The sequence below is a fragment of the Salmo trutta genome, chromosome 31 (assembly GCF_901001165.1).
Source record: "Salmo trutta chromosome 31, fSalTru1.1, whole genome shotgun sequence".
Taxonomy (NCBI): domain Eukaryota; kingdom Metazoa; phylum Chordata; class Actinopteri; order Salmoniformes; family Salmonidae; genus Salmo; species Salmo trutta.
Window position 1 is genome coordinate 24,455,283 of NC_042987.1, and position 27,639 is coordinate 24,482,921.

The 27,639-nt window shown below is 42.2% G+C and overlaps 1 protein-coding gene across 2 annotated transcripts in view; it reads right to left on the minus strand.

Annotated features, from left to right (window-relative positions):
* The window catches only part of LOC115169809 (receptor-type tyrosine-protein phosphatase N2), a 160,058-nt gene that overhangs the window by 106,881 nt on the left and 25,538 nt on the right, over nucleotides 1-27,639 (minus strand). For both annotated transcript variants that reach the window (XM_029725780.1, XM_029725781.1), the window contains 9 exons: nucleotides 21,865-21,984; nucleotides 10,970-11,093; nucleotides 10,171-10,315; nucleotides 8,766-9,138; nucleotides 3,249-3,361; nucleotides 2,864-3,050; nucleotides 2,515-2,561; nucleotides 985-1,149; nucleotides 427-644 (listed from right to left, as the gene is read on the minus strand). In XM_029725780.1, coding sequence (XP_029581640.1) covers nucleotides 427-644; nucleotides 985-1,149; nucleotides 2,515-2,561; nucleotides 2,864-3,050; nucleotides 3,249-3,361; nucleotides 8,766-9,138; nucleotides 10,171-10,315; nucleotides 10,970-11,093; nucleotides 21,865-21,984 — 1,492 coding nt within the window. The remainder of the gene's footprint in view (nucleotides 1-426; nucleotides 645-984; nucleotides 1,150-2,514; nucleotides 2,562-2,863; nucleotides 3,051-3,248; nucleotides 3,362-8,765; nucleotides 9,139-10,170; nucleotides 10,316-10,969; nucleotides 11,094-21,864; nucleotides 21,985-27,639) is intronic.

Here is a 27,639-nt window from a genome sequence, read left to right on the forward strand (position 1 = left end):
AGTATAAACAGAACTGCACCAATGGAGCCAAATCGTTGCTACCGATCGAACTTACCCAATCGTCGCTGTCTGATGAAAACCTCATCTCCAAAACACAAACTTTCAGGAAATTTAAAGTAATTACCATATTTGAACAAACATACATTTATGAGACTTCAGAAGCTATTTTGAATGCATTTCCTTGGTCCTAGAGTCATGAAATGTTCAGAGTACATTGAGGGGAGTTACTGCTTTCATTAAATGTAATGTAAAAAAATATATACGTTTTCATCAGACAGCGACGCAATGCAACATGTTGACACCTGTAAATTCACCACAGATGACCCTGGACTAAAAAAAGACTCCTTTGTACTGTACTAAATGCAATTCCGACATACTGATTAGCTGTGGTTGCCTCATTCATTGTTTATGACAGGCACTACTCACTCAGTGTCGGTGATGACATAACCGTAGTCATCATCAGTCTTCTTCGTGGCCACAGCAGCTTTGACATCTAGCTGCAGCTCCTGGACGTTCACTTTCTTCTTATGGGGATCCTGGTAGACCACCTTGGCAGCAGGAGGCTCCACTGCCTGGATCCAGCCCTCCACGGCAGCCACCTCCTCCATGCCCGTCGAGTGGGTCGACTTCTTCTGCACCGCCACCTTGATTTGATTCAATTTGTTTGACCATTTCAAAACACAATTCAACCACACATGTGGATACAATGCATTTAAAGTAATTGAGGATAAAACTAAAAAGTTGAACAACAAAAATGTATATGGTATGTATAAGCTGGAAGTAGAAACCTAAGTGTTGTTTTCCATTAGTTTACTCCAATTAGGGGAGGGATAGGGGAAAATAAAAAAATATAGATATATATATATATATACATGGGAAATTGGAAATTATGCAGATAATTACATTGATGGAAGCCACAATCAATCTGCAATATTGAAGCTGGTCTACCTCTGTGCTTAGTCCCTTACTCATTGTGGTCCTCACCTCAGCCTGAGTGGTCCTGCTGTGCACGTTCTCCAGACCAACACCTCTCCCCTCCCCCAGCCCTGCACCCACACCAGCCTGGCCTGGGGGCTCTCTCTGGGCTGGGGACTCAATCTTATCCAGGTACACCAGCAGCTTGCCAAATAAGCTGACGGCGTCCTGGGGCTGAAATAACACAGAACAATGTCATGGCTAGATCACCATCATGGTGATCCCAAGTCATGTTGATCCCAAGTCATGGTAATCCCAAGTCATGTTGATCCCAAGTCATGGTAATCCCAAGTCATGTTGATCCCAAGTCATGTTGATCCCAAGTCATGTTTATCCCAAGTCATGTTGATCCCAAGTCATGTTGATCCCAAGTCATGTTTATCCCAAGTCATGTTGATCCCAAGTCATGTTGATCCCAAGTCATGGTAATCCCAAGTCATGGTGATCCCAAGTCATGGTGATCCCAAGTCATGGTGATCATAAGTCATGTTGATCCCAAGTCATGGTGATCCCAAGTCATGGTGATCCCAAGTCATGTTGATCCCAAGTCATGTTGATCCCAAGTCATGTTGATCCCATGTCATGGTAATCCCAAGTCATGGTGATCCCAAGTCATGGTGATCCCAAGTCATGGTGATCATAAGTCATGGTGATCCCAAGTCATGTTGATCCCAAGTCATGTTGATCCCAAGTCATGGTGATCCCAAGTCATGGTGATCCCAAGTCATGGTGATCATAAGTCATGGTGATCCCAAGTCATGGTGATCCCAAGTCATGGTGATCCCAAGTCATGTTGATCCCAAGTCATGGTGATCCCAAGTCATGGTGATCCCAAGTCATGGTGATCCCAAGTCATGTTGATCCCAAGTCATGGTGATCATAAGTCATGTTGATCCCAAGTCATGTTGATCCCAAGTCATGTTGATCCCAAGTAATGGTGATCCCAAGTCATGTTGATCCCAAGTCACGTTGATCCCAAGTCACGTTGATCCCAAGTCATGTTGATCCCGTCACGTTGATCCCAAGTCATGGTGATCTCAGAAAGAGAACAAATACGAATCAAATAATAATTGCACTATGGCTTTTTCTCATCTTGATTATGATGAGACAAATATTTTCTTATAGTACTTGTGTACTGAATAAAGGAACTGTTTTGATAGAGGAGAAGAGGCGATTTGCTTCTCTCATCAAAGTCTAAGAATACATGGAGCAATAGGATACAAGTCAATAATCATAGTCTGAAAGATAGGACTGCAAATTGACAGCATCAACTTTCTCCGTTGAAAAATAGGTCAATACAACACTCGAAAAGCTTTTAATCAGTTTTAAAAAATCTACTTATTGTGTATACCAACTGGTTTACTGTCTACATTGCAGATGTAACATCAAATTACTAAAATCCTTTTGAAAAACATCTTATCTGGATGATTGATACCCTACACACAGTATAAAATTACCGTTTAGAATGTAAGTCTTCCGTTTGACATTTTACGCTCAGCCTTCAAACCATTTATCTCTTTAAGAGTCCAAATGGGGTACCTTGTCATTGGAGTCTGCTGGCTCTCTGTCTCCCTCCGTTTGTCGCTCTGTCAGGAAATTACACAGAATTACTATGTTCACTGACAACAAGAATAATATTAAGCAGAAAGCACACCAACTTTGCATATCTCAAATAACATGCAGATACAGTATATGCTCCCTTTCACCGTTTTCAGCTGATACTTTTTGCTAGTAAGTCTGACTGCATTTAAAATGAACAGAACAGACAATCTGAACCAGTCACCCTGAAGTTGGCATCGATAGACAAGGAGCAGATAAAGGTGTTGGAGAGAACTATGGGATAATACTACAGATGGAGGGCTCCTCCCAGTCGGTCAGGCTTGAGTACCTTGGACCACAGCCTTCTCTACTGGAGTGCTCTCCGGAGCCGTTTTCTCTGTGGTGGATGGAGGGACACTCTCCTCCTTCTCTTCCTGTTCCCCAGGCCCTTCTTCTCCAGGCCCCTTGTTCCCTTCCTCCCCCAGGTCTCTGGGTCCTGCTCTGGACTGGGCTTGGGTATGTTCTTGATCCACTACCTGCATTTACATGTATTATTTTATCCAGAACATCTGCAGACAGTGCGCATTCAACAAGGTAAGGCAACCACATATCACATTCATTCCAAGTAAAACCTTCCTCAAAAATCAGCTAAATCAGTGAAATCAAAGCTAGTACGAAAAGTGTGAGCATTACAGCAAGAAAGACAAGTATCAAGATGTTATTGTTTATTCTACCTGTAGGGCGTCAGTGATCAGCGTAGAGAGTTGGTCCAGGTCTTTAAGACTCAGGTCGTCCACGTCCACGTTGTGTCTGCCCACGTTCTTCAGAACCTTCTGGATGAACACCTCTGTGGAGGAGAGAGGAAGAGAAGTGGGGATAAGAGGAGGAGAGAAGAGGGATTAGAGAGAGGAAGGGTTATAACTAGAGGTCGACCGATTAATCGGAATGGCCGATTAATTAGGGCCGATTTCAAGTTTTCATAACAATCGGAAATCGGTATTTTTGGACGCCGATTTGGCCACTTTTTTTTATACCTTTACTTAACTAGGCAAGTCAGTTAAGAACACATTCTTATTTTCAATGGCGGCCTAGGAACGGTGGGTTAACTGCCTTGTTCAGGGGCAGAATGACAGATTTTTACCTTGTCAGCTCAGGGATTCAATCTTGCAACCTTACGGTTAACTAGTCCAACGCTCTAACCACCTGCTTTACATTGCACTCCACGAGGAGCCTGCCTGTTACGCAAATGCAGTAAGAAGCCAAGGTAAGTTGCTAGCTAGCATTAAACTTATCTTATAAAAAAGAATCAATCAATCATAATCACTAGTTAACTACACATGGTTGATGTTATTACTAGTTTAGTATCTAGCCTGTCCTGCGTTGCATATAATCGCTTAGGTACACGTTGCTCCAACCATAAACATCAATGCCTTTCTTAAAATCAATACACAAGTATATATTTTTAAACCTGCATATTTAGTTAATATTGCCTGCTAACATGAATTTCTTTTAACTAGGGAAAATGTGTCACTTCGCTTGCAACAGAGTCAGGGTATATGCAGCAGTTTGGGCCGCCTGGCTCGTTGCGAACTGTGAAGACTATTTCTTCCTAACAAAGACAGCCGACTTCGCCAAACGGGATGATTTAACACAAGCGCATTTGCGAAAAAAGCACAATCGTTGCATGACTGTACCTAATCATAAACATCAATGCCTTTCTTAAAATCAATACACTGAAGTATATATTTTTAAACCTACATATTTAGCTAAAAGAAATCCAGGTTAGCAGGCAATATTAACTAGGTGAAATTGTGTCATTTCTCTTGCGTTCATTGCACGTAGAGTCAGGGTATATGCAACAGTTTGGGCCGCCTGGCTCGTTGAGAAATCATTTGCCAGAATTTTATGTAATTATGACATAATATTGAAGGTTGTGCAATGTAACAGGAATATTTAGACTTAGGGATGCCACCTGTTAGATAAAATACGGAACGGTATTTCACTGAAAGAAAAAACGTTTTGTTTTCGAGATGATAGTTTGCGGATTCGACCATATTAATGACCAAAGGCTCGTATTTCTGTGTGTTATTATGTTATAATTAAGTCTATGATTTGATAGAGCAGTCTGACTGAGCGGTGGTAGGCAGCAGCAGGCTCGTAAGCATTTATTCAAACAGCACTTTCCTGCGTTTTTGCCAGCAGCTCTTCGCAATGCTTCAAGCATTCCGCTGTTTATGACTTCAAGCCTATCAACTCCCAAGATTAGGCTGGTGTAACCGATGTGAAATGGCTAGCTAGTTAGGTGGGTGCACGCTAATAGCATGTCACGTCCTGACCAGTAAAGGGGTTATTTGTTATTGTAGTTTGGTCAGGACGTGGCAGGGGGTGTTTGTTTTATGTGGTTTGGGGTTTGTTGGGCTATGTACTTATGTAAGAGGGGTGTTTGTTTTATGTGTTCCGTTTTTTTTTGGTCAATGTTCTATGTTAGTGTATTTCTATGTTCAGTCTAGTCTATCTATTTCTATGTTTAGTTCATTGGATTGACCTTCAATTGGAGGCAGCTGTTCCTCGTTGCCTCTGATTGAAGGTCCTATGTATAGGGGTGTTTTTGTAATGGGATTTGTGGGTAGTTGTCTCCTGTTTTGTGTCTGTGCACATGACAGGACTGTTTAGTGTCGTTCATTGTTTTGTATACGTGATTTGTTTGTTTTTCCTTCTTTTGATTTAATAAAGAAGATGAGTATACACGTTCCCGCTGCACCTTGGTCCAATCCTTATGACGCCCGTTACATAGCGTTTCAAACGTCACTCGCTCTGAGACTTGGAGTAGTTGTTCCCCTTGCTCTGCATGGGTAACGCTGCTTCGAGGGTGGCTGTTGTCGATGTGTTCCTGGTTCGAGCCCAGGTAGGAGCGAGGAGGAACGGAAGCTATACTGTTACACTGGCAATACTAGAGTGCCTATAAGAACATCCAATAGTCAAAGGTATATGAAATACAGATCGTATAGAGAGAAATAGTCATATAATTCCTATAATAACTACAACCTAAAACTTCTTACCTGGGAATATAGAAGACTCATGTTAAAAGGAACCACCAGCTTTCATATGTTCTGATGTTCTGAGCAAGGAACTTAAACGTTATCTTTCTTACATGGCAGATATTGCACTTTTACTTTCTTGTCTAACACTTTGTTTTTGCATTATTTAAACCAAATTGAACATGTTTCATTATTTATTTGAGGCTAAATTGATTTTATTGATGTATTATATTAAGTTAAAATAAGTGTTCATTCAGTATTGTTGTAATTGTCATTATTACAAATAATCCCCCCAAAAACGGCCGATTAATCGGCATCGGCTGTTTTTGGCCCCCCAATAATCGGTATCGGCGTTGAAAAATCATAATCGGTCAACGAGTTATAACTATGGTAGAGTACCTACAGTATATCAATGGTTGCGTCTCAAATGGAAGTATATTCCCTATAACGCACTACTATAGACCAGGGTACTATTAAAAGTAGTGCATTACAGGGAATATAGTGCCATTTGACAAAGGTACTCTAGCCTTTCCTCTCTCTCATTCCCTCTTCTCTTCCATCCTCTCATCCCACTTATCCTAATCCCTCCTACACAGAAAGGAAAGATTCACCCATTTCGAATGTTATATCGTTTTTGTGCATCTCTGAGAGATGTTCCATCGATTCCCGGGGTCATTTACTGTTTTCATGTGTATCTCACCTATTTTTTATTTATTTATTTATTTCACCTTTATTTAACCAGGTAGGCAAGTTGAGAACAAGTTCTCATTTACAATTGCGACCTGGCCAAGATAAAGCAAAGCAGTTCGACAACATACAACAACACAGAGTTACACATGGAGTAAACAACATACAGTCAAAAATACAGTAGAAAAAAATAAGACTATATACAATGTGAGCAAATTATGTGAGATAAGGGAGGTAAAGGCAAAAAAAATGCCATGGTGGCAAAGTAAATAAAGTATAGCAAGAAAAACACTGGAATGGTAGATTTGTAGTTTGAAGAAAGTTCAAAGTTCAAATCTAAATAATATGGTGCAAAGGAGCAAAATAAATAAAATAAATAAATACAGTAGGGGAAGAGGTAGTAGTTTGGGCTAAATTATAGATGGGCTATGTACAGGTGCAGTGATCTGTGAGCTGCTCTGACAGCTGGTGCTTAAAGCTAGTGAGGGAGATAAGTGTTTCCAGTTTCAGAGATTTTTGTAGTTCGTTCCAGTCATTGGCAGCAGAGAACTGGAAGGAGAGACGACCAAAGGAGGAGTTGGCTTTAGGGGTGACCAGAGAGATATACCTGCTGGAGCGCGTGCTACAGGTGGGTGCTGCTATGGTGACCAGTGAGCGGAGATAAGGGGGGACTTTACCTAGCAGGGTCTTGTAGATGACCTGGAGCCAATGTGTTTGGCGACGATTATGAAGTGAAGGCCAGCCAACGAGAGCATACAGGTCGCAGTGGTGGGTTGTATATGGGGCTTTGGTGACAAAACGGATGGCACTGTGATAGACTGCATCCAGCTTGTTGAGTAGGGTATTGGAGGTTATTTTGTAAATGACATCGCCGAAGTCGAGGATTGGTAGGATGGTCAGTTTTACGAGGGTATGTTTGGCAGCATGAGTGAAGGATGCTTTGTTGCGAAATAGGAAGCCAATTCTAGATTTCACTTTGGATTGTAGATGATTGATGTGAGTCTGGAAGGAGAGTTTACAGTCTAACCAGACACCTAGGTATTTGTAGTTGTCCACAAATTCTAAGTTTGAACCGTCCAGAGAAGTTATGCTGGATGGGCGGGCAGGTGCAGGCAGCGATCGATTGAAGAGCATGCATTTAGTTTTACTTGTGTTTAGGAGCAGTTGGAGACCACGGAAGGAGAGTTGAATGGCATTGAAGCTCGTCTGGAGGGTTGTTAACACAGTGTCCAAAGAAGGGCCAGAAGTATACAGAATGGTGTCGTCTGCGTAGAGGTGGATCAGAGATTCACCAGCAGCAAGAGCGACATCATTTATGTATACAGAGAAAAGAGTTGGCCCAAGAATTGAACCCTGTGGTACCCCCATAGAGACTGCCAGAGGTCCAGACAGTAGGCCCTCCGATTTGACACACTGAACTCTGTCAGAGAAGTAGTTGGTGAACCAGGCGACGCAATCGTTTGAGAAACCAAGGCTACTAAGTCTGCCGATGAGGATGTGGTGATTAACAGAGTCAAAAGCTTTGGCCAGGTCAATGAATACGGCAGCACAGTATTGTTTCTTATCGATGGCGGTTACGATGTCGTTTAGGACCTTGAGCGTGCCTGAGGTGCACCCATGACCAGCTCTGAAACCAGATTGCATAGCGGAGAGGGTGCGGTGGGATTCGAAATAGTCGGTAATCTGTTTGTTGACCTGGCTCTCGAAGACTTTGGAAAGGCAGGGTAGGATGGATATAGGTCTGTAGCAATTTGGGTCAAGAGTGTCACCTCCTTTGAAGAGGGGGATGACAGCAGCTGCTTTCCAATCTATTGCCGTTCAAGCAGGCAGAAATACTAAATGCATGACACCGGCAGTGACGATTAGCGTTTTGAAAGTTCTATATCTCGATTGCTGACATGCAAAACATTTTGGGACTGTATCAACAGTGGACAAATAAAACACATTTTGAGTGGATTAATCCTTTAACAACGAATAGCATGCTATACCATTATTTAACAACGAATAGCATGCTATACCATTATTTAACAACTAATAGCATGCTATACCATTATTTAACAACGAATAGCATGCTATACCATTATTTAACAACGAATAGCATGCTATACCATTATTTAACAACGAATAGCATGCTATACCATTATTTAACAACTAATAGCATGTTATACCATTATTTAACAACGAATAGCATGCTATACCATTATCTAACAACGAATAGCTTGCTATACCATTATTTAACAACTAATAGCACGCTATAGCATTATTTAACAACTAACAGCACGCTATCCCATTATTTAACAACTAACAGCACGCTATCCCATTATTTAACAACTAATAGCATGCTATACCATTATTTAACAACTAATAGCATGCTATACCATTATTTAACAATGAATAGCATGCTATACCATTATTTCCAGTGGATGCATACATGACTACTAATGGTGATCATCTGTTCACAGTGAAATAATGAGGAACAACTTGTACAGTAAAAGAGGAAGAAAGCATTTTTAATGAGGCACATACCATCCACTGTACTGAGGGGGTGCTTGGGAGCAGAGGGTTGGCTGGCTCCAGCTGTCTGGAGGAGTAGAAGTCTGTCCAGGTTAGTTGTTTGAGATTGAGAGGTCTCTTTAGGTCCAGTACTGTCTATACTGTTGCTGTAGGAGGGGCGTAGGCGAAGGGAGGGCAGGACCGGGCCCTTGGTGGACACCCCAGTCTGAGATGGTACCTGCCCAGACAGGTAGTGTCTGAGAGCAGCCACGAGGAGGTCTCCATCCCCCGCAGAAGATCTGTCCTGGTAGGGAGGCTGGAAGGACGTCAGTGGGGAGAAGTTTCCCTCTCCTTGGGACTTGGGCCAGTAGTAGTCAGAGGAGACCCCAGATGGGTAACGGTCACTCTGCGAGATAATAAATAAACACATTATAAGTGTATTATAAGGCATCATAAATTACGTTAGAAAGCATAATACATGTACATCATAGAAAGCGTTAGCAAATAATATATAATAATAATATATACGATTTATCCAAAGTGACTTAAAGTCATGCAAGCATAGATTTTAAGTATGGGTGGTCCCGGGAATCGAACCCACTATCCTGGTATTGCAAGTGCCGTGACCAAATAAATCAAATGTGTTCGTCTTTACTTAGTGCTTCACTTAAATCCTCAGGTAATACACCAGCATCAAATGAAAGGTTAACTGAAAATGTTAACAGTAAAATAAGCCTTTATGATCTACTATTGAAGTACAGTATAGGGATGGATCAACAACATTCCAAGATCCATCCATCTCCCGCACGTTCATCTTAAACAAAAGGCAACTCCCCCTTGTTTGCCATCAACCCTATCCTTGATAAATAAAGGGTTACCCTCCCCAATCTCTCAATGCCTGGCCATCAGCAGGGGTTTGGCCCTCTCATTCAGCTAGGCCATGTTGGTCACCCCCCTGAACAAAAATGACCCAGAGCCCATCATGTGGACGTTATTAATTAAGGAACTGAACTCCTGAACCCTCGGGGGGCATTATCTCCCTCATAACAATCCAGCAGGAAACTATCCCTGTGAATGGTCAACCAACAGCCATTCATTCACTAACCTTCCGAAGTGGGATAGATAATGATACAGAGTACTAAAGATGATCCACAGCTCCCGCTGTGTCAGTTTGTGTGTGTGTGTGTGTGTGTGTGTGTGTGTGTGTGTGGGTGTGTGTGTGTCTATGTGTGTACATTAGTGTGTTTGTGAGTGTGTGTGTGCGCGTGTGTCTGTACATTAGTGTGTTTGTGAGTGAGTGTGTGTGTGTGTGTGTATATAGAGGTGTCCATGCATGTAGAAGTAAAACATGGTCCAGCAGCTCATCGCAGGCTAAAGCAGGTGCAAGGAGGGGTCTGGAGGGGCCTGAGGATGGTCAGTGGCCCCCAGGGGCCCTCACCTTACTGGGGCTCTTGGGTCCGGCGGGGGAGGAGGCCTGGGGAAGGAGGCCCAAACGTTGCAGGTAGTTCTGGAGGTTTCTACTGAGCTCCACCTCCACTGGCTTGATCCTCCGGTCTCCTGGGTCCATAGCCTGTGTAGAGGGCCTGGACCAGACGAGCAGAGGTAGAGAGTAAGAATGAGTGGTGTGGCTGAGTGCGACAGAGACAGCGAGAACTAGATAGAGAAAGAGAGACAGAAAGAGACACATGAAGACACAGAAAGAGAGAGAGAGAGAATGAGAGAACGAGAGAGAGACAGAAAGAGACACATGAAGACACAGAAACAGAGTGAGAGACAGACAGATAACGTGGACTATCCAGAGATAGACTAGACCATTCAGACCTAAACCAGTGGTGGGCAGGGCGGCTACTGTAGCTCATCAGTCATCTCATTGCATGTGCCCTCCTGGAGTCTGAAGCGTAAATCAATGTCCTATTGAGGTCTGCACTATATGTTTGTGTGTGTCTGTGTGTGTGTGTGTGTGCATACGTACGCGCATGCCTGACTGTCTGCGTCTGTAGGTGTGTGTCCGTGTCACAGGAGGTTGGTGGCACCTTAATTGGGGAGGATGGACTCCTGGTAATGGCTGGAGCGGAATAAGTGGAATGGTATCAAATACATGGTTCCCATGTGTTTTATGCCATTCCATTTGCTCTGTTCCAGCCATTATTGTGAGCCGCCCTCCCCTCAGCAGCCACCACTGGTCCACGTGTGAATGTACAAGTGTAATGGATTGTGCTGCCTGCCAGAACAGTGACCTGGATTTGCTGCTGCTGTAGACAGGGGGGCTGGAGTCCTGTAGGCGTCTGTAGGGGATCTTCCTCAACTTAGACAGCTCCCTGGACAGGATCTGCTGGGTGGTCTCATCCTCCCAGGTCAACCCTGGAACATAACACATTAACAGGAATAACACTCAGAATGTCAGACTAGAACCATCTAATGTAAATATATGGAGCATGTATTTCATTATGTGACAAACAAAGGAAGGAAGAACAGCCAGGTTAGGAGAAGAGACTAAGAGGTGTCTGATCATAAATGTTATACCCTCCCAGTTCAACCCTGCACACAACACATCAACAGGAACACTCAGAATGTCTACAATGACTAGAACAAATGAAGAGTTTCTTTCCAAAACGCTACACAGTATATCCATTTTCAGAAATGTTGGTAAATTAGCTTTGTTTGAAGAACAATTCTTGGATATATAGCATTTTGCAGAAAAACACATTTTAATACACAACTAAAATGTATTAATTAAAAATCCAAAAATAGTAACATTTTACACAGACATGAAGGTACCCATAAGTAATCATTTCTGGTGAAAAATTGGTGGATATAGTGTTTTGGAAATAAACTCTTCAAGTGGTTGAACATGTACTATATATTGCATCATGTGACTAATCTCAAAGGGAAACAGAGAAAGAGGTGTTTAAAAATGTTATCCCTAGTGGATAAGGTCAAAGTTCACTAAGAAGCAGAGGGGAATGCATATGTGGCTCTCATCATGTAGACTTTAGTCTTGTACACCTACTAACATGCTGAGAGAATATTACAGGATGAGAATGACTTAGGGTGTGTCTCAAATGGCAACCTATTCCCTATAGGGCTCTAGTCAGAAGTAATGCACTATCAAGGTAATATGGTGCCATTTGGGACACATCCTAAGTCCTTCTCATCCTGTAATATTCTTTCATCATGTTAGTAGGTGTACAAGGCTAAAGGCGACATGATCAGCCACATATGTATTCCCCTCTGTTTCTTTAACTACAGCGCATTTTGGCAACAGAACTGAGGACTGGTGCCAACACCAGATGGGGTGGCGGAACCGAATGTAACCCAGAATATGGCCACGCACACTTGAACAATTCAATAGAGACATTCCACAGATGAGAGGCAGCATCCATGAAATATACAAGCAACACTAGAATGCAGGGCAAATAGCATCTGCAATGACATCATTATCACACGTCACTTTGCACAGTGCATCTTACTGTTTAAAGTGAGCATTTTGGCTAGATAAGCTTGGCTTATATAAATCACATTTTTCCAAGAAGGCATGTGGGTCGTTCCACAAAACATTTCAGTAGAAATTGTACCCCATTATTGAATGTTAAAAGCCTGTTATATTAAATGAAGTGCCCTTTAAAGAGTGATTGCCCCCCAAAAAGCAACTTCTTGTTTTGAAAATGGCCTATATGGCATCCATATGAGACAGAAACATTTATTCTAGTGTCAAAATTTACTATAAAGTGTAAATAGGATAATTTTGGTAATTTGTGAGAGGATAAGAAAATAAATGTACGGCACAGAATGAAGGGTACGGTAACAGTTTTCCGTAGGTTGGGTTTATTTTAATCCTACCCACATGTCCACACCTGGCAGCACCCAAGTAATCATCAATTCGGAGCGCAGATACACTCGACCCAATCGTAATGCTTATGATCAATTTGGTTTGACATTTGATATCCCTTCGGGGCTAGTTTGGGACCATCAGTAAATTACACAGCTGGTACTACTAGGACAATATTTTAAAAGGTAAATAGCTCTAAATTTCAATGACGTAACAACCTCAAACCAACTATAAACTTTAGAAAATGTAAAATAAAATAAAAAATATAATCTAATAGTCAAATCATAGTGTAAAAGCAGGTGAGCTGGTACTACTCTTTCTGGCCATTTTGGGGTGTTTTGTGGTGGAAAACTGTGCGGGTTGAGCATAACACATCAGCCCTGTTACGCATAGATAGACATGCTAGAAATGTTTTAGCAATTACATTTTTTTTGTGAAGCTTGAATTCAATTGCCACACCCTGTTGCACACAACAAGCTTCAATTCGCCCTGTCAAAAATCGTCAACCATGTTACAGTCAACCATGTTACAGTCAACCATGTTACTTTATTTGGCACTTAATAGGGACTTACTATATTCACGAGCTGAATTAGGTGTTTGTTTTTTTTTAAAGCACTGAATATATATATATATAAAACATATATTGTTACAGGTCATCATTCATAAAAATGTAGTATAAATCAGTAAAATATCCCAGGGAATAAAAGTATGGATCGATATGGGCACAGTGGTCTGAAATTCTCTCCTTTTTACATACTTAGGTATGCAAATGTGCTATCATGGCTACCAGATGAGAGCATCAAGCAATGCAGATCTCTCGGTGGTGGGTGCGTCCCATGATGCTATTGAGCGGCGCACAGAAGGTAGAGGCCAGGGTTCTGGAACCCAGCCAGCCACTAGATCCACCAGGAGCAGCGGAACACACTGAACACATAGAACACTCGGAATCCACCATACTGCTGTCTGCTGCTACAGCTTGGCCTGCCTGCCACACACCTCTCAGAGCAGTGCCTGGCTCAGTAAAACACGGAGGACTATCAAACACAGAAAATAACTGCTCAATGATGGCTTTAATGGGGGCCCTGATGGCTTTCTGTGTGAGAGGAGAGCACAGGCAGTGTTTTCACAGGAGCAGACGTTATGTGGCACGGCAGCTTGATTAACGGTAACCCCCGCCAAGACATTCACACACAGCTTAGGTTTTCACAACCATCAGGCGAAACGGGTCCATAGCAATGGAACATAAAGAAGAGGTCCGCTTGGTTGGGCATCTGGGGTTAACAGAGATAGAGCTGTGAGACGGTGGGGGTCAGGGTTAGGGTATTAGACGTACAAACTATGGGGCTGATTTAACAGAAATAGTGTTGCAAAATTCCAGTTACTCACCAAATTTCCAGAAAATCATGAGGGATGAGCAGGACATCCAGGAGTCTCCCAACCAAGATTTATGGAAAAGCTCAATGTTAAGTTAAAGCCCCATAATGCTGTGCTTCATCAGCAGTGTTTATGTTTTTGTGATGAGGAGAAACAAGAGGCATCTTGGTTGCTTTGAAAATATGGAGGTGTTTCTGTTTTGTTGTTTTATCGGCCAGCACTTGGAGGGTCAGAGCAGAGGCAGTGGTGGCCGTTATGTTGAATATTACGAGGCCATTAGTTCTTCATCTCAAATGGCACACTATTCCCTACATCGTTCACTACTTTTGAGCCCATAGGGATCTGGTCAAAAGTAGTGCACTGTGTAGGGAATAGGATGCCATTTGGGATGCAATCTAGGTTTGTGCTGCTCTGCTTATCGTGTTGCTCTGCTGTGCTCTGTTCTGGGATTGAAATGCAGATGCTCTTTGCAGTTTTGTTCCCCTAATGGTTTTTCAGACAGCAAGGATAAATAACCTATTAGCATATTTCATTTCAGCTGGATAGGTTGATAAACCCTCTAAAATTAATCAGCACTGTGCACTATGGAATCTGAATATCTATTATGTAGCTTGCCCGTCTAGAGCTAATTTCTAGAAATGTATGTGGATTTCCGGGGCTTGCTAGAGGATAAGGTATATATATCTATATAAAACAACTATTATAATTTTTCAATTGTTCAGTAAATATTAAACATGATGACTTGATGGCCGTGTAAAATAGGATTTAACTTCAAAAGTCATGTCTTTCTCCATTTCTGCAATTTTGCTGTCCATGTGCTGTATGAACATGTCCTTACAATTCTTCTGTCTTTATACATCAATAACATACTGCTGTTGGGAGGATGGAATACACAGCATATATGCTCTATGAAACACAGGCATTGATTACCCTCTGGTGGTAATTTATGGGCATTACAGCACTATTCCAAGCACAGTCTGGGGTGTAAAGTTCATGGCATTCTAGCACATTCTGTAGAAAATCTGTTGTCAGTATACCTTTATACTTTGTCTGTGGAATAGAAGTCAGTGGATGAATTTTAAGGTTATGCTTAAAGGTTTACGAAATGTACCTGATATGATCCACACAAAAACCCAACTACATTAGTGGTGCCAGGACAACAACCTCTCCCTCAATGTGAGCAAGTCAAAGGAGCTAATCGTGGACTATAGGAAAAGGAAGGCCGAACAGGCCCCCATTAACATCAACGGGGCTGAAGTAGTGTCCACATCACCAATGAACTATCATGGTCCAAACATACCAAGACAGTCGTGAAGAGAGCACGACAACACCTTTTCCCCCTCAGGAGACTGAAAAGAAATAAGGGGAAATAAATAATCTGATTCAACAGTTTCCTGGTGAAGACAGGACGTCAGGAAGAAACATCTGCTTTCTGATGATGGGAATACAGGAATTTACCAATTTAATTATGCATAGCTGACATTTCCCCACTAATGCCAGTGAGGGCTGGGGTGCTGAGGATGCCTCAGGAGGTTTGATCGACAGACAGTGACGGTGGCAGCAATAGCGTGGGCGTACTGTACGGACCTCTGAATCAGAAGTATGTGGAATATTTTGAGTGTTCTTGCTGTAGCAAGCACACTAATAACTAGAAAATTAACATTTGTGTGCTTGTTCAGCGGTCTTAAAATGTATTTTTATGGTAGTGGAAGAAGTTTAAAAGTTTTAATTGTAAGTGTTGTAAAATTGAGCATAGTGTAGGAGAAGAAGTAGTGACTAAAGCAAGCACACAATTATGCATTGCTGACATTTCCCCACCAATACCAGTGGGGTGGCTGGGTCTATGAGGATGCCTCAGAGGGGGCTGTGACAGACAGTGACGGCAGCAGCGGTAAGTGGTAGCGCTGGTGTAAAAGTGGAAATTGGAGTTGATGATCATTGATTAGTACGCCTGACAAATGTCTACAAATTCCTATAAATGTCTTGCTTACAAGAATGAAGTCATGTTTTATGACCTCCTGTATGCTGCCTTTAAGTTGACGTTCCACTTTTTGAATTCTCCAATTGTTGCATTACATTTAGCCTGACTACTCTTCACTAAATTAATCTGCTGCTCGGTCGTTCTCTACATACTTTAGCCTGAGACTGTCATCGTTGAAGTTGTTTGTGGTGACGAGGGGCACAAGGGGAGTTGTATAAAACAAAGTAATCAGCGATTGGATCGTCTCCAACCAATCAGACAGTGGAGGCTCCTCAGAGGAGGAAGAGGATGACCATCCTACTCAATGAATTTCATAAAAATAAACATAGTTAAACATAAAAAATTGTATCCTTTTTAGATAGACCTATATTAAGCATATTCACATCACCAAATAACTGATTAAAACACACTGTTTTTCAATGAAGGTCTACAGTAGCCTCAACAGCACTCTGTAAGGTAGCACCATGGTGTAGCAAGAGGACAGCTATTGTCCGTCCTCCTCTGGGTACATTGACTTACAATACAGAACCTTGGAGGCTCATGGTTCTCACCCCCTTCCATAGACTTACACAGTAATTATGACGACTTCCGGAGGACATCCTCCAAACTATCTGAGCTCTTGCATGAACTGACATGTTGTCCACCCAATCAAAGGATCAGAGAACCTAGTAGTGAAAGTACAAGCTACAGCTAGCTAGCACTGCAGTGCATAACATGTGGTGAGTAGTTGACTCAAAGAGAAAGAAAGATAATAGTTGAAGGGTTTTGAACAAATTAATTTCTTAAAAAATGTATGCGATGCAGCAGACAGAGAGAGTGACAGCTACAGTTGAAGTCGGAAGTTTACATACACATTAGCCAAATACATTTAAACTCCGTTTTTCACAATTCCTGACATTTAATCCTAGTAAAAATGAGTCAGTTAGGATCACCACTTTCTTTTAAGAATGTGAAATGTCAGGATAATAGTAGAGAGAATTATTTATTTCAGCTTTGATTTCTTTAATCACATTCCTAGTGGGTCAGAAGTTTACATACACTCAATTAGTATTTGGTAGCATAGTATATGGTAGCATTTCCTTTAAATTGTTTAACTTGGGTCAAACGTTTCAGGTAGCCTTCCACAAGCTTCCCACAATAAATTGGGTGAATTTTGGCCCATTCCTCCTGACAGAGCTGGTGTAACTGAGTCAGGTTTGTAGGCCTCCTTGCTCCCACATGCTTTTTCAGTTCTGCCAACAAATGTTCTATGGGATTGAGGTCAGGGCTTTGTGATGGCCACTCCAATACCTTGACTTTGTTGTCCTTAAGCCATTTTGCCACAACTTTGGAAGTATGCTTGGGGTCATTGTCCATTTGGAAGACCCATTTGCGATCAAGCTTTAACTTCCTGACTGATGTCTTGAGATGTTGCTTCAATATATACACATAATTTTCTTTCCTCATGATGCCATCTATTTTATGAAGTGCACCAGTCCCTCCTGCAGCAAAGCACCCCCACAACATGATGCTGCCATCCCCGTGCTTCACTGTTGGGATGGTGTTCTTTGCTTGCAAGCATCCCCCTTTTCCCTCCAAACATAACAATGGTCATTAAAGCCAAACAGTTCTATTTTTGTTTCATCAGACCAGAGGACATTTCTCAAAAAAGTACGATCTTTGTCCCCATGTGCAGTTGCAAACCGAAGTCTGGCTTTTTTATGGCTGTTTTGGAGCAGTGGCTTCTTCCTTGCTGAGCGGCCTTTCAGGTTATGTCGACTCGTTTTACTGTGGATATAGATACATTTGTACCTGTTTCCTCCAGCATCTTCACAAGGTCCTTTGCTGTTGTTCTGGGATTGATTTGTACTTTTTGCACCAAAATACGTTCATCTCTAGGAGACAGAATGCGTCTCCTTCCTGAGCGGTATGACAGCTGCGTGGTCCCATGGTGTTTATACTTGCGTACTATTGTTTGTACAGATGAATGTGGTACTTTCAGGCGTTTAGAAATTGCTCCCAAGGATGAATCAGACTTGTGGAGGTCTACATTTTTTTCTGAGGCACTGAGTTTGAAGGTAGGCCTTGAAATACATCCACAGGTACACCTCCAATTGACTCAAATGGTGTCAATTAGCCTATCAGAAGCTTCTAAGGCCATGACATCATTTTCTGGAATTTTCCAAGCCGTTTAAAGGCACAGTCAACTTAGTATATGTAAACTTCTGACCAACTGGAATTGTGATACAGTGAATTATAAGTGAAATAATCTGTCGGTAAACAATTGTTGGAAAAATGACTTGTCTCATGTAGAAAGTAGATGTCCTAACCGACTTGCCAAAACTATAGCTTGCTAACAAGAAATTTGTGGAATGGTTGAAAAATGAGTTTTAATGACTCCAACCTAAGTGTACGTAAATGTATGACTTCAACTGTACATGGAATCACTGGACACTTTGATAATGTTTACATACAGTATTACGCATAATGTTGCTGCTACCATCTCTTATGACCGAAAATAACTTCTGGACATCAGAACAGCGATTACTTACTGCGGACTGGAAGAAACTTTTTCCTTTAACGAGTCTGACGAGAACAGGTGCAGTTAATACAGGTTATAAGTGGAGAACAGGAGGGCTTCTTAAAGAAAAACAAACAGGTCTGTGAGAGCCGGAATTCTTACTGGTTGGTAGGTGATCAAATACTTATGTCATGCAATAAAATGCAAATTAATTACTTAATTAATACAATGTGATTTTCTGGATTTTTGTTTTAGATTCCGTCTCTCAGAGTTGAAGTGTACCTATGATAAAAATTACAGACCTCTACATGCTTTGTAAGTAGGAAAACCTGCAAAATCGGCAGTGTATCAAATACTTGTTCTCCCCACTGTAGCCCTAAGAAGTTTTAATGCAGGCGAACTTAAATCAGTTTTACCAAATTTTTACCAGCATGTCACAAGTGCAACCAGAGGAAAAAAAATCCAAAAACACCTTTACTCCACACACAGAGATGCATACAAAGCTCTCCCCCGCCAACCATTTCGTAAATCTGACCATAATTTTATCCTCCTGATTCCTGCTTACAAGCAAAAACTAAAGCAGGAAGTACCAGTGACTCGCTCAATACGGAAGTGGTCCACTTTCAAGGAGCGGGAGACTAATCTGGACGCTTATAAGAAATCCCGCAATGCCCTCAGAAGAACCATCAAACAAGTAAAGCGTTAATACAGGATTAAGATTGAATCCTACTATACCGGCTCTGAAACTCGTCGAATGTGGCAGGGCTTGAAAACTATTACGGACTACAAAGGGAAATCCAGACACGAGCTGCCCAGTGACGAGAGCCTACGAGACGAGCTAAATGCCTTTTATGATCGCTTCGAGGCAAGCAACACTGAAGCATGCACGAGAGCACCAGTTGTTCTGAATAACTGTGTGATAACACTCTCGGTAGCCGATGTGAACAAAACCTTTAAACAGGTCAACATTCACAAAGCCGCTGGGCCAGACGGATTACCAGGACGTGTACCCAAAGCATGCGCGGACCAACTGTCAAGTGTCTTCACTGACCTTTTCAACTTCTCCCTGACCGAGTCTGTAATACCTACATGTTTCAAGCAGACCACCATAGTCCCTGTGCCCAAGGAAGTGAAGGTAACCTGCCTAAATGATTACCACCCCGTAGCGCTCACGTCGGTAGCCATGAAGTGCTTTGAAAAGCTGGTCATGGCTCACATCAACAGCATCCTCCTGGACACCCTAGACCCACTCCAATTCACATACCACCCCAACAGATCCACAGATGATGCAATCTCAATCGCACTCCACACTGCCCTTTCCCACCTGGACAAAAGGAACACCTATGTGAGAATGCTGTTCATTGACAACAGCTCAACGTTCAACACCATAGTGCCCACGAAGCTCATCACTAAGCTAAGGACTCTGGGACTAAACACCTCCCTCTGCAACTGAATCCTGGACCTCCTGATCGGCCGCCCCCAGGTGGTAAGAGTTGGCCACAACACGTCTGCCATGCTGCTCCTTAACACTGGGCCCCCTGAGGGGTGTGTACTTAGTCCCCTCCTGTACTCCCTGTTCACCCACAACTGTGTGGCCAAACACGACTCTAACACCATCATTAAGTTTGCTGACAACACAGCAGTGGTAGGTCTGATCACCGACAACGATGAGATGGCCGATATGGAGGTGGTCAGAGAACTGGCAGTGTGGTGCCAGGACAACAACCTTTCCCTCAATGTGAGCAAGATAAAGGAGCTGATCGTGAACCATAGGCAAAGGAGGGCCAAACAGGCCCCCATTAACATCGACGGGGCTCTTGTGGAGCGGGTCGAGAGTTTCAAGTTCCTTGGTGTCCACATCACCAACGAACTATCATGGTCCAAACATACCAAGACAGTCGTGAAGAGGGCACAACAAAACCTTTTCCCCTCAGGAGACTGAAAAGATTTGGCATGGGTACCCAGATCCTCAAAAGGTTCTACAACTGCACCATCGAGTACATCCCGACCGGTTGCATCACCGCCTGGTGTGGCAACTGCTCGGCATCTGACCGTAAGGTGCTACAGAGGGTAGTGTGTACGGCCCAGTACATCACTGGGGCCAAGCTTCCTGCCATCCAGGACCTATATAATAGGTGGTGTCAGAGGAAAGCCCATAAAATTGTCAGAGACTCCAGTCACCCAAGTTATAGAGTGTTTTCCCTGCTACCGCACGGCAAGTGGTACCGGAGCGCCAAGTCTAGGACTGCTGAACAATTAATAAAATCGCCACCGAACTATTTACATTGACTCCCCCCCCCTTTTTGTACACTGCTGCTACTTGCTGTTTATTATCTATGCATAGTCACCCCTACCTACATGTACAAATTACCTCAACTAACCTGTAGCCCCGCACACTGACTCGGTACAGGTACCCCCTGTATACAGCCTTGTTATTGTTATTGTGTTACTTTTTATTATTATTTTTTACTTTAGTCTATTTGGTAAATATTGTCTTAACTCTTCTTGAACTGCACTGTTGGTTAAGGGCTTGTAAGTAAACATTTCACGGTAAGGTCTACACTTGTTGTATTCGGCGAATGTGACAAAGTTTGATTTGATTTGATTTTTGATTTGATTTCATATGTATTCTACTGTATTTTAGTCAATGCCACTCCAGCATTGCTCGTCCTAATATTTATATATTTCTTAATTCCATTCATTTACTTTTAGATTTGTGTGTATTGTGAATTGTTAGATACTACTTCACTGTTGGCGTTAGGAACACAAGCATTTCGCTACAACCGCAATAACATCTGAAAACATATGAATGCGACCCAAAACATTTGATTTGATCACAGGTGTATTCATTCCACCGATTCTGTTGAAAACGTTTTCCTAAACGGAAGCAAACGGAACGAAACGGGATAGACCTACCTGAATTTGTCCAATAGAAACACATTTTTGCAACTGTTTGTAATGATTACACCCTAGATCAGTTAGATGCAGGCAAGATTGTGCAAGGTGGTATTGCAAGGTGGTATTACTCCAATTTGTCTCTCGACATGTGCACCAACGTTATAAACTTTCGTTTTAAACCTATCGATGTTACATTGAACTGGGTGATCCAACAGTCATCCAATATGCTGTAATAGAAATAAAGCCATGCTCATGAAAATAAATCTTCCTCCCTAATCTTAAATGGCACGAGCGTCTCTGAATCAAAGCGTTCAAACTGCCGCTTTACCAATGTATGTTCTGGCGCTGGCCCAACCCATCGGTTTCTGGACCAATCAGACGGTCCTGAATGTGTTTACTTTCGGTGAAGGTGTCGGGGAGGTACTCAGATCCAGACTCATTGTGGAGAAGAAACAAACATCCGTGAGCGTTGTGTAGTGTTTGGCCGGAGCAAGGACTCAGGGGTGGATGATAGTGACGGCAGCAGCAAGAGAAACTGTACTGTACTTACCTCTGTGGGTGAGTTTCTGCAGTAGAGTCCTGAAGCGCTGAACCACAGATGGAGACACATCATACGTATACACCTCTGCTACCGGAACGGGTGTGGAGTGACACCTCCCGAACATTCCATCTGGGGAAAGAACAACAAAGAGTCAGGAACATACTGTATAGTATGGTAATATACAGTCTATGTCATTTATCCAAAGCGATGCAGTCATGCATGCATACATTGTAGGTATGGGTGGTCCCAGGAATTGAACCCACTACCCTTGCGTAATAAGCCATGCTCTACCTATTGAGCTACAAAGGACCACTACTAAAGTCTGCCTTTCATGTTCCCCAGCCAGAGACTTCAAACAGTAATAATGTTAGGTACCAATACAATTACTTTGATACAATTCATTATTATGAGTTGCCTTTTTTAAAAGTATTTATTTTGATAAAAGCTTCTCACCAAGAAGCACAACATTCTCCCTTCAGTACCAACCCTGCTACATCAGAGATTTAGATATTCTTCAATGGGAGATAATGCTTCTCACTTTAGAGGGGATGCTATCAGCATGATGATAAGCACCAGCTCATCAATAGAGAGACGTTATCAGTGAAGGTTCATCTAGCCTTCTCTCCATATCAGCGGGCCTGGGCCCAGTTGCATAAAACATCTTAAATGTTTCCCTTAAGGAATAATTTCCCCTTACCTAAGGGAATTGTTTAAGGATGTTGCATAAAGCCCCTCAAATATTTCCTTAGGTAAGGGCATACTTAAGGGGTTTTACGGTCGTTTGAAGGCATATATGGCAGAATGAGTAGCTGGTTACCATGGAGACGGCCTGATTCACTGACTAAAAGCCTCCATAAAAGAGATCTCGCTTTCATTTTGTGAGATAGCTAAATAGAACAGGATAAACAGGATGAACAAATTGCTTCAGAAGATAAACAGCCATGTTTTTGTAGTTACTTTTTCTCAACTTGTTTTATTACTTTCTAGTATGTCAAGCTAGTTTACAGAGTAGCTATAGCTAACTAGCCAGCTAGCTTTATAGCCATGGATTGTGCACCTTCCATTGTTAAAGTTAAGGAAACTAAGGGAAAAGATAAGGGGAAAATTAACTTAAGGTGTTTTATGCAACTGGGCCCTGAGTTCTACTGTGACCAATGGGCTCTGGGGTGATGCACTCTGTGTCTCCTGACCCCTCCTGTCTCAGCCTACAGTATTTATGCTGCAGTAGTTTATGTGTCGGGGGGCTAGGGTCAGTCTGTTATATCTGGAGTATTTCTCCAGTGTCCTGTGTGAATTTAAGTATGCTCTCTCTAATTCTCTCTTTCTCTCTCTCTCTCGGGGGACTTGAACCCTAGGACCATGCTTCAGGACTACCTGGCATGATGACTCCTTGCTGTCCCCAGTCCACCTGGCCGTGCTGCTGCTCCAGTTTCAACTGTTCTGCCTGCGGCTATGGAACCCTGACCTGTTCACCGGATGTGCTACCTGTCCCAGACCTGCTGTTTTCAACTCTCTAGAGACAGCAGGAGCGGTAGAGATACTCTCAATGATTGGCTATGAAAAGCCAACTGACATTTACTCCTGAGGTGCTGACCGGTTGCACCCTCAACATCTACTGTGATTATTATTATTTGACCATGCTGGTCATTTAGGAACATTTGAACATTTTGGCCATGTTCTGTTATAATCTCCACCCGGCACAGCCAGAAGAGGACTGGGCACCCCTCATAGCCTGGTTCCTCTCTAGGTTTCTTCCTAGGTTTTGGCCTTTCTAGGGAGTTTTTCCTAGCCACTGTGCTTCTACACCTGCATTGCTTGCTGTTTGGGGTTTTAGGCTGGGTTTCTGTACAGCACTTTGAGATATCAGCTGATGTAAGAAGGGCTATATAAATACATTTGATTTGATTTGGATTTGATTCGAAACAAATACAGCAGGATTCATATTTCAACAACCCACTATCTAGACAATATTAGAAAGCCAGCACTTATTGGAGTGTGTATACATCCCAATTGGCACCCATTTCCCTATATACAGTATAGTGCACTACTTTTGACCAAAGCCCTGACTGCCATTTAGGATGCAGACTTTGTCATAATACTGCACAACAGCATAATGTGAGACAGTAGAGTAACACTGCAATGCAAAATCTTTGAATTCATCATTGTTTTTAGTTAACAAATATCACTTCCATCGCTGAGTGAGATTCAATTCAAATGGTGCAATGCAGACACGTTGGCAATGGTCCATGTTGGTAAGGGACTGGACGCTTTTTTGTTGTGATTTTTTTAAGCAATTTAGTCCAGGGGAGGTTCATGTAATTTGTAATCAATTTAATATCAGTATTTGATCAGTCCCTCTTTGCGCTTGGCATATCCAGAATGTGTGCGTGTAGCGAATCTGGCGAATCAAATAGCGCTTGTAGTGATGAAATGGGAAGCTAGCCTGCAACAAGAACAGTGGTAGAAATGCCACGTTCAAAACAACTGGGAACTCAGAAATCTCATAATTCTGACTTCAGTGCATTCAAGATATCTGGGAACTATATGTATATAGAGCCCCGACTGGGAAAATCGTTTTGAACCGTCATCCAACTCGGAATTCAAAGTCGGAAACTCAAGCATCTTTCTAGAGCTCCGACTTTCCGACTTGAAGATCACTGACGTCATGATTTGACATATATTTTTCTTTCGAGTTCCCAGTTGTCTTGAAAGCACCAAAAACCTCTGTGATTTATTGCAACAACAAGCATGGCGTCGCACAATTACACAGCTCGTGAAAAAAGTTTTCACAATAATTTAGGGGTTTCTTTACAGTCTCTGTCTGCTGAAGATAGTCTATAAACGTTCAATGGAATTTTTGAGTGGAAAGGAGATGGTTCCTCAATGGGGAAAAAGGTGAATGGATGAAATGTGGTGTTGGAGGAGTTGCTACCGAATGGGGAGGACAACAGTCCATGTGGATGGCCGTAATATCTGTATGCCAAGAGATGTTCTCTTCCTTTTTCTAGGCTGCCTGTTATTTCATATTATTCCTAATAATTACTGTTTAGCTCTTGAAGTCCCAGGAAAAGCTAGACTAGGGCTACAACAGCTTGTTGTACACTTATTTAGATTATTGTATTTACTACTACAGCTTCCTCTTGCTTGCTGAATGTAAAATATAGAAACCAAAATAACTGGGGCGTATTCATTAAGCAAATTCTGTTGCAAAGCGTTTCTTAAACGGAAGCAAACAGAACGAAACGGGGAGGGGAGGGACCTACCTAAAGTTGTCTTTTAGAAACTCTTATTTTGCTCTGTTTGCTTCCGTTTGGTTATAAACACCCCTGGTTGGGAATTTGAAAGGGGGGGAGAGATGATGTGATCAAAATACACCATATGAGTAGCCTGCTAATGTACCTTTCTGGACCTTGTAAACTGTCGAGAATAGACCCATAACGGATCCAAATGGTTGGATAATCAGGCTGAGGCTGTATGGTACTCCCTGCATATAGCTCCAGTCTTATGTATTCCTCTTGTTTATTTTTTTGCATCATTGGGAAGGACTCTTAAGCAAGCATTTCACGGTAAAGTCTACACAGCTGTATTCGGCACATAATACATAAAATGGTATTTGATTTTATGCAGTTATATCGGCATGAAGTATTCAAAACAGGATGTTTGAGCGGTTATTGTCTTGCTCTTCACTGTAATCAGAGCGTTAACATGAATACTATGCATGTCAGACTCTCTTGGCTAAAAGTAAAGGAGAAGAAGAAGCATTAATGTGTTAAATTCCTAAGTTTTGCATAGTCAATTTACACACAGCACTTACCCCACCAGCAAGGTGTGGCGTTTTAAATGCACAAAGTTCTGTTCTTAAGGTGTTCTTGTCCATTAATGTTCTGGATTATGTTGTGTTTCATGTTTTTTGTGGACCCCAGGAAGAGTAGCTGCTGCAATCGACACAGCTAATGGGGATCCTAATAATCCAACTGGCCTACATCACTTGCAGTTTACAGACCTAGCCAATAATTGTTTGCTCACTTGATAACAATGTTGTTGTAGCCTAGGTAGAATTATGTTATTGTCTAAAAATGTAGGCCTAAATCAATAGTGAAGATTTGCATGCCCAACTGCTGCAGAGTGCAGCCTGGAGGAACATACAGATCTGCCATTTCATAATCTGTTAATAAAAAATATTTGACAGGTAAATACTGTATTTATAGCCCTAATATTTAGCTAATGAGTGGCCAAATAGTTAGCTAATATTTAGCTTCTTCGGCTACACAACTCTAGCCTCTCTCTTCCAGCTATTCCCCATGCGCAATAGGCTATAGGCTACAAGCCTCTCAGCTATTCCACTTTTCCTGAAATCCCAGGATAAGCTATAGGCTACAAAAACTATAGCAGATTTATAAAAAAAAAAAAATCATACTAGGCCTAATAGCCTTTTCGTGGAGAGAAGCAGGCTTGCTCTTGCTAATTTGCTGAATGTCAGGGAAAGTTGCGGAGAGAGAGTGCATGTATGACGTATTAAATGGCTGCACAGGAGAGAGTGATGAGCACAGTGAAAAGGATGATCCAAGCGATTTGACAACCATTAAAAAAATTGAAATCACTTGCAAACCACTTGAGCAACGAGGCAAACAATGACATGACATAAAAGATGCACTCGACAAACAGCATGTTGTTGAATATCTACATTTAATTTAAATACGAGTTTCTGTATTATTATTTACATTAGGCTACATGTAGCTTACATTGACTATGACAATGAACACACCCTGAAGCACTGATGAATGATCTGTGTTACCAGCTTATTAATAGGGCTACAGTAGGACCTCTCTCTCACCTGCTGTCTTGAACTCTGAATGCCCGGCTATAACCTGTCAGCTATGACCTGGTGCTGACCTGTTGCACCCTCTATGACCACTGTGATTATTATTTGACCCTGCTGGTCGTCTATGATAGTCTACCCTGTGGCTCAGTTGGTAGAGCATGGTGTTTGCAACGCCAGCATGGCGTGTGCAACGCCGGGGTTGTGTGTTCGATTCCCACGGGGGGCCAGTACAAAAAAATGAAATGTATGCATTCACTACTGTAAGTCGCTCTGGATAAGAGCGTCTGCTAAATGACTAAAATGTAAATGTATGAACGTTTGAACATCATAAAAAACTATCTAGATTTAATAGCCAGCCAGAAGAGAATTGGCCACCCCACATAGTCTGGTTTATTTGGAGTTTTTCCTAGCCACCATACATTGCTTGCTCTTTGGGATTTAGGCTGGGGTTTCCGTAAAAGCACTTTGTGACATCTGCTGATAAAAAAAGGGCTTAGAGGATGCACCTCTGATGGAGTTACATAATTGAAATCCTCCATGGTAAAAGCCCACTCTTTTTTTACCACCGATTGTAACCATCGCAATCAAACGGAGAGGAGCTACATTCACTAGGCAGTTGAGAGTGGCCTGGCTCTATGGCGTCAAATCAGTCTCTACTGCCTGTAACAACCATTCACTCTCTGTCACCACCTCTGTTCTAACAAAAATCCAGAAAAACGCGTGTCAAAAATGTTATAAATTGATTTGCATTTTAATGAGGGAAATAAGTATTTGACCCCCTCTCAATCAGAAAGATTTCTGGCTCCCAGGTGTCTTTTATACAGGTAACGACACGAGATTAGGAGCACACTCTTAAAGGGAGTGCTCCTAATCTCAGCTTGTTACCTGTATAAAAGACACCTGTCCACAGAAGCAATCAATCAATCAGATTCCAAACTCTCCACCATGGCCAAGACCAAAGA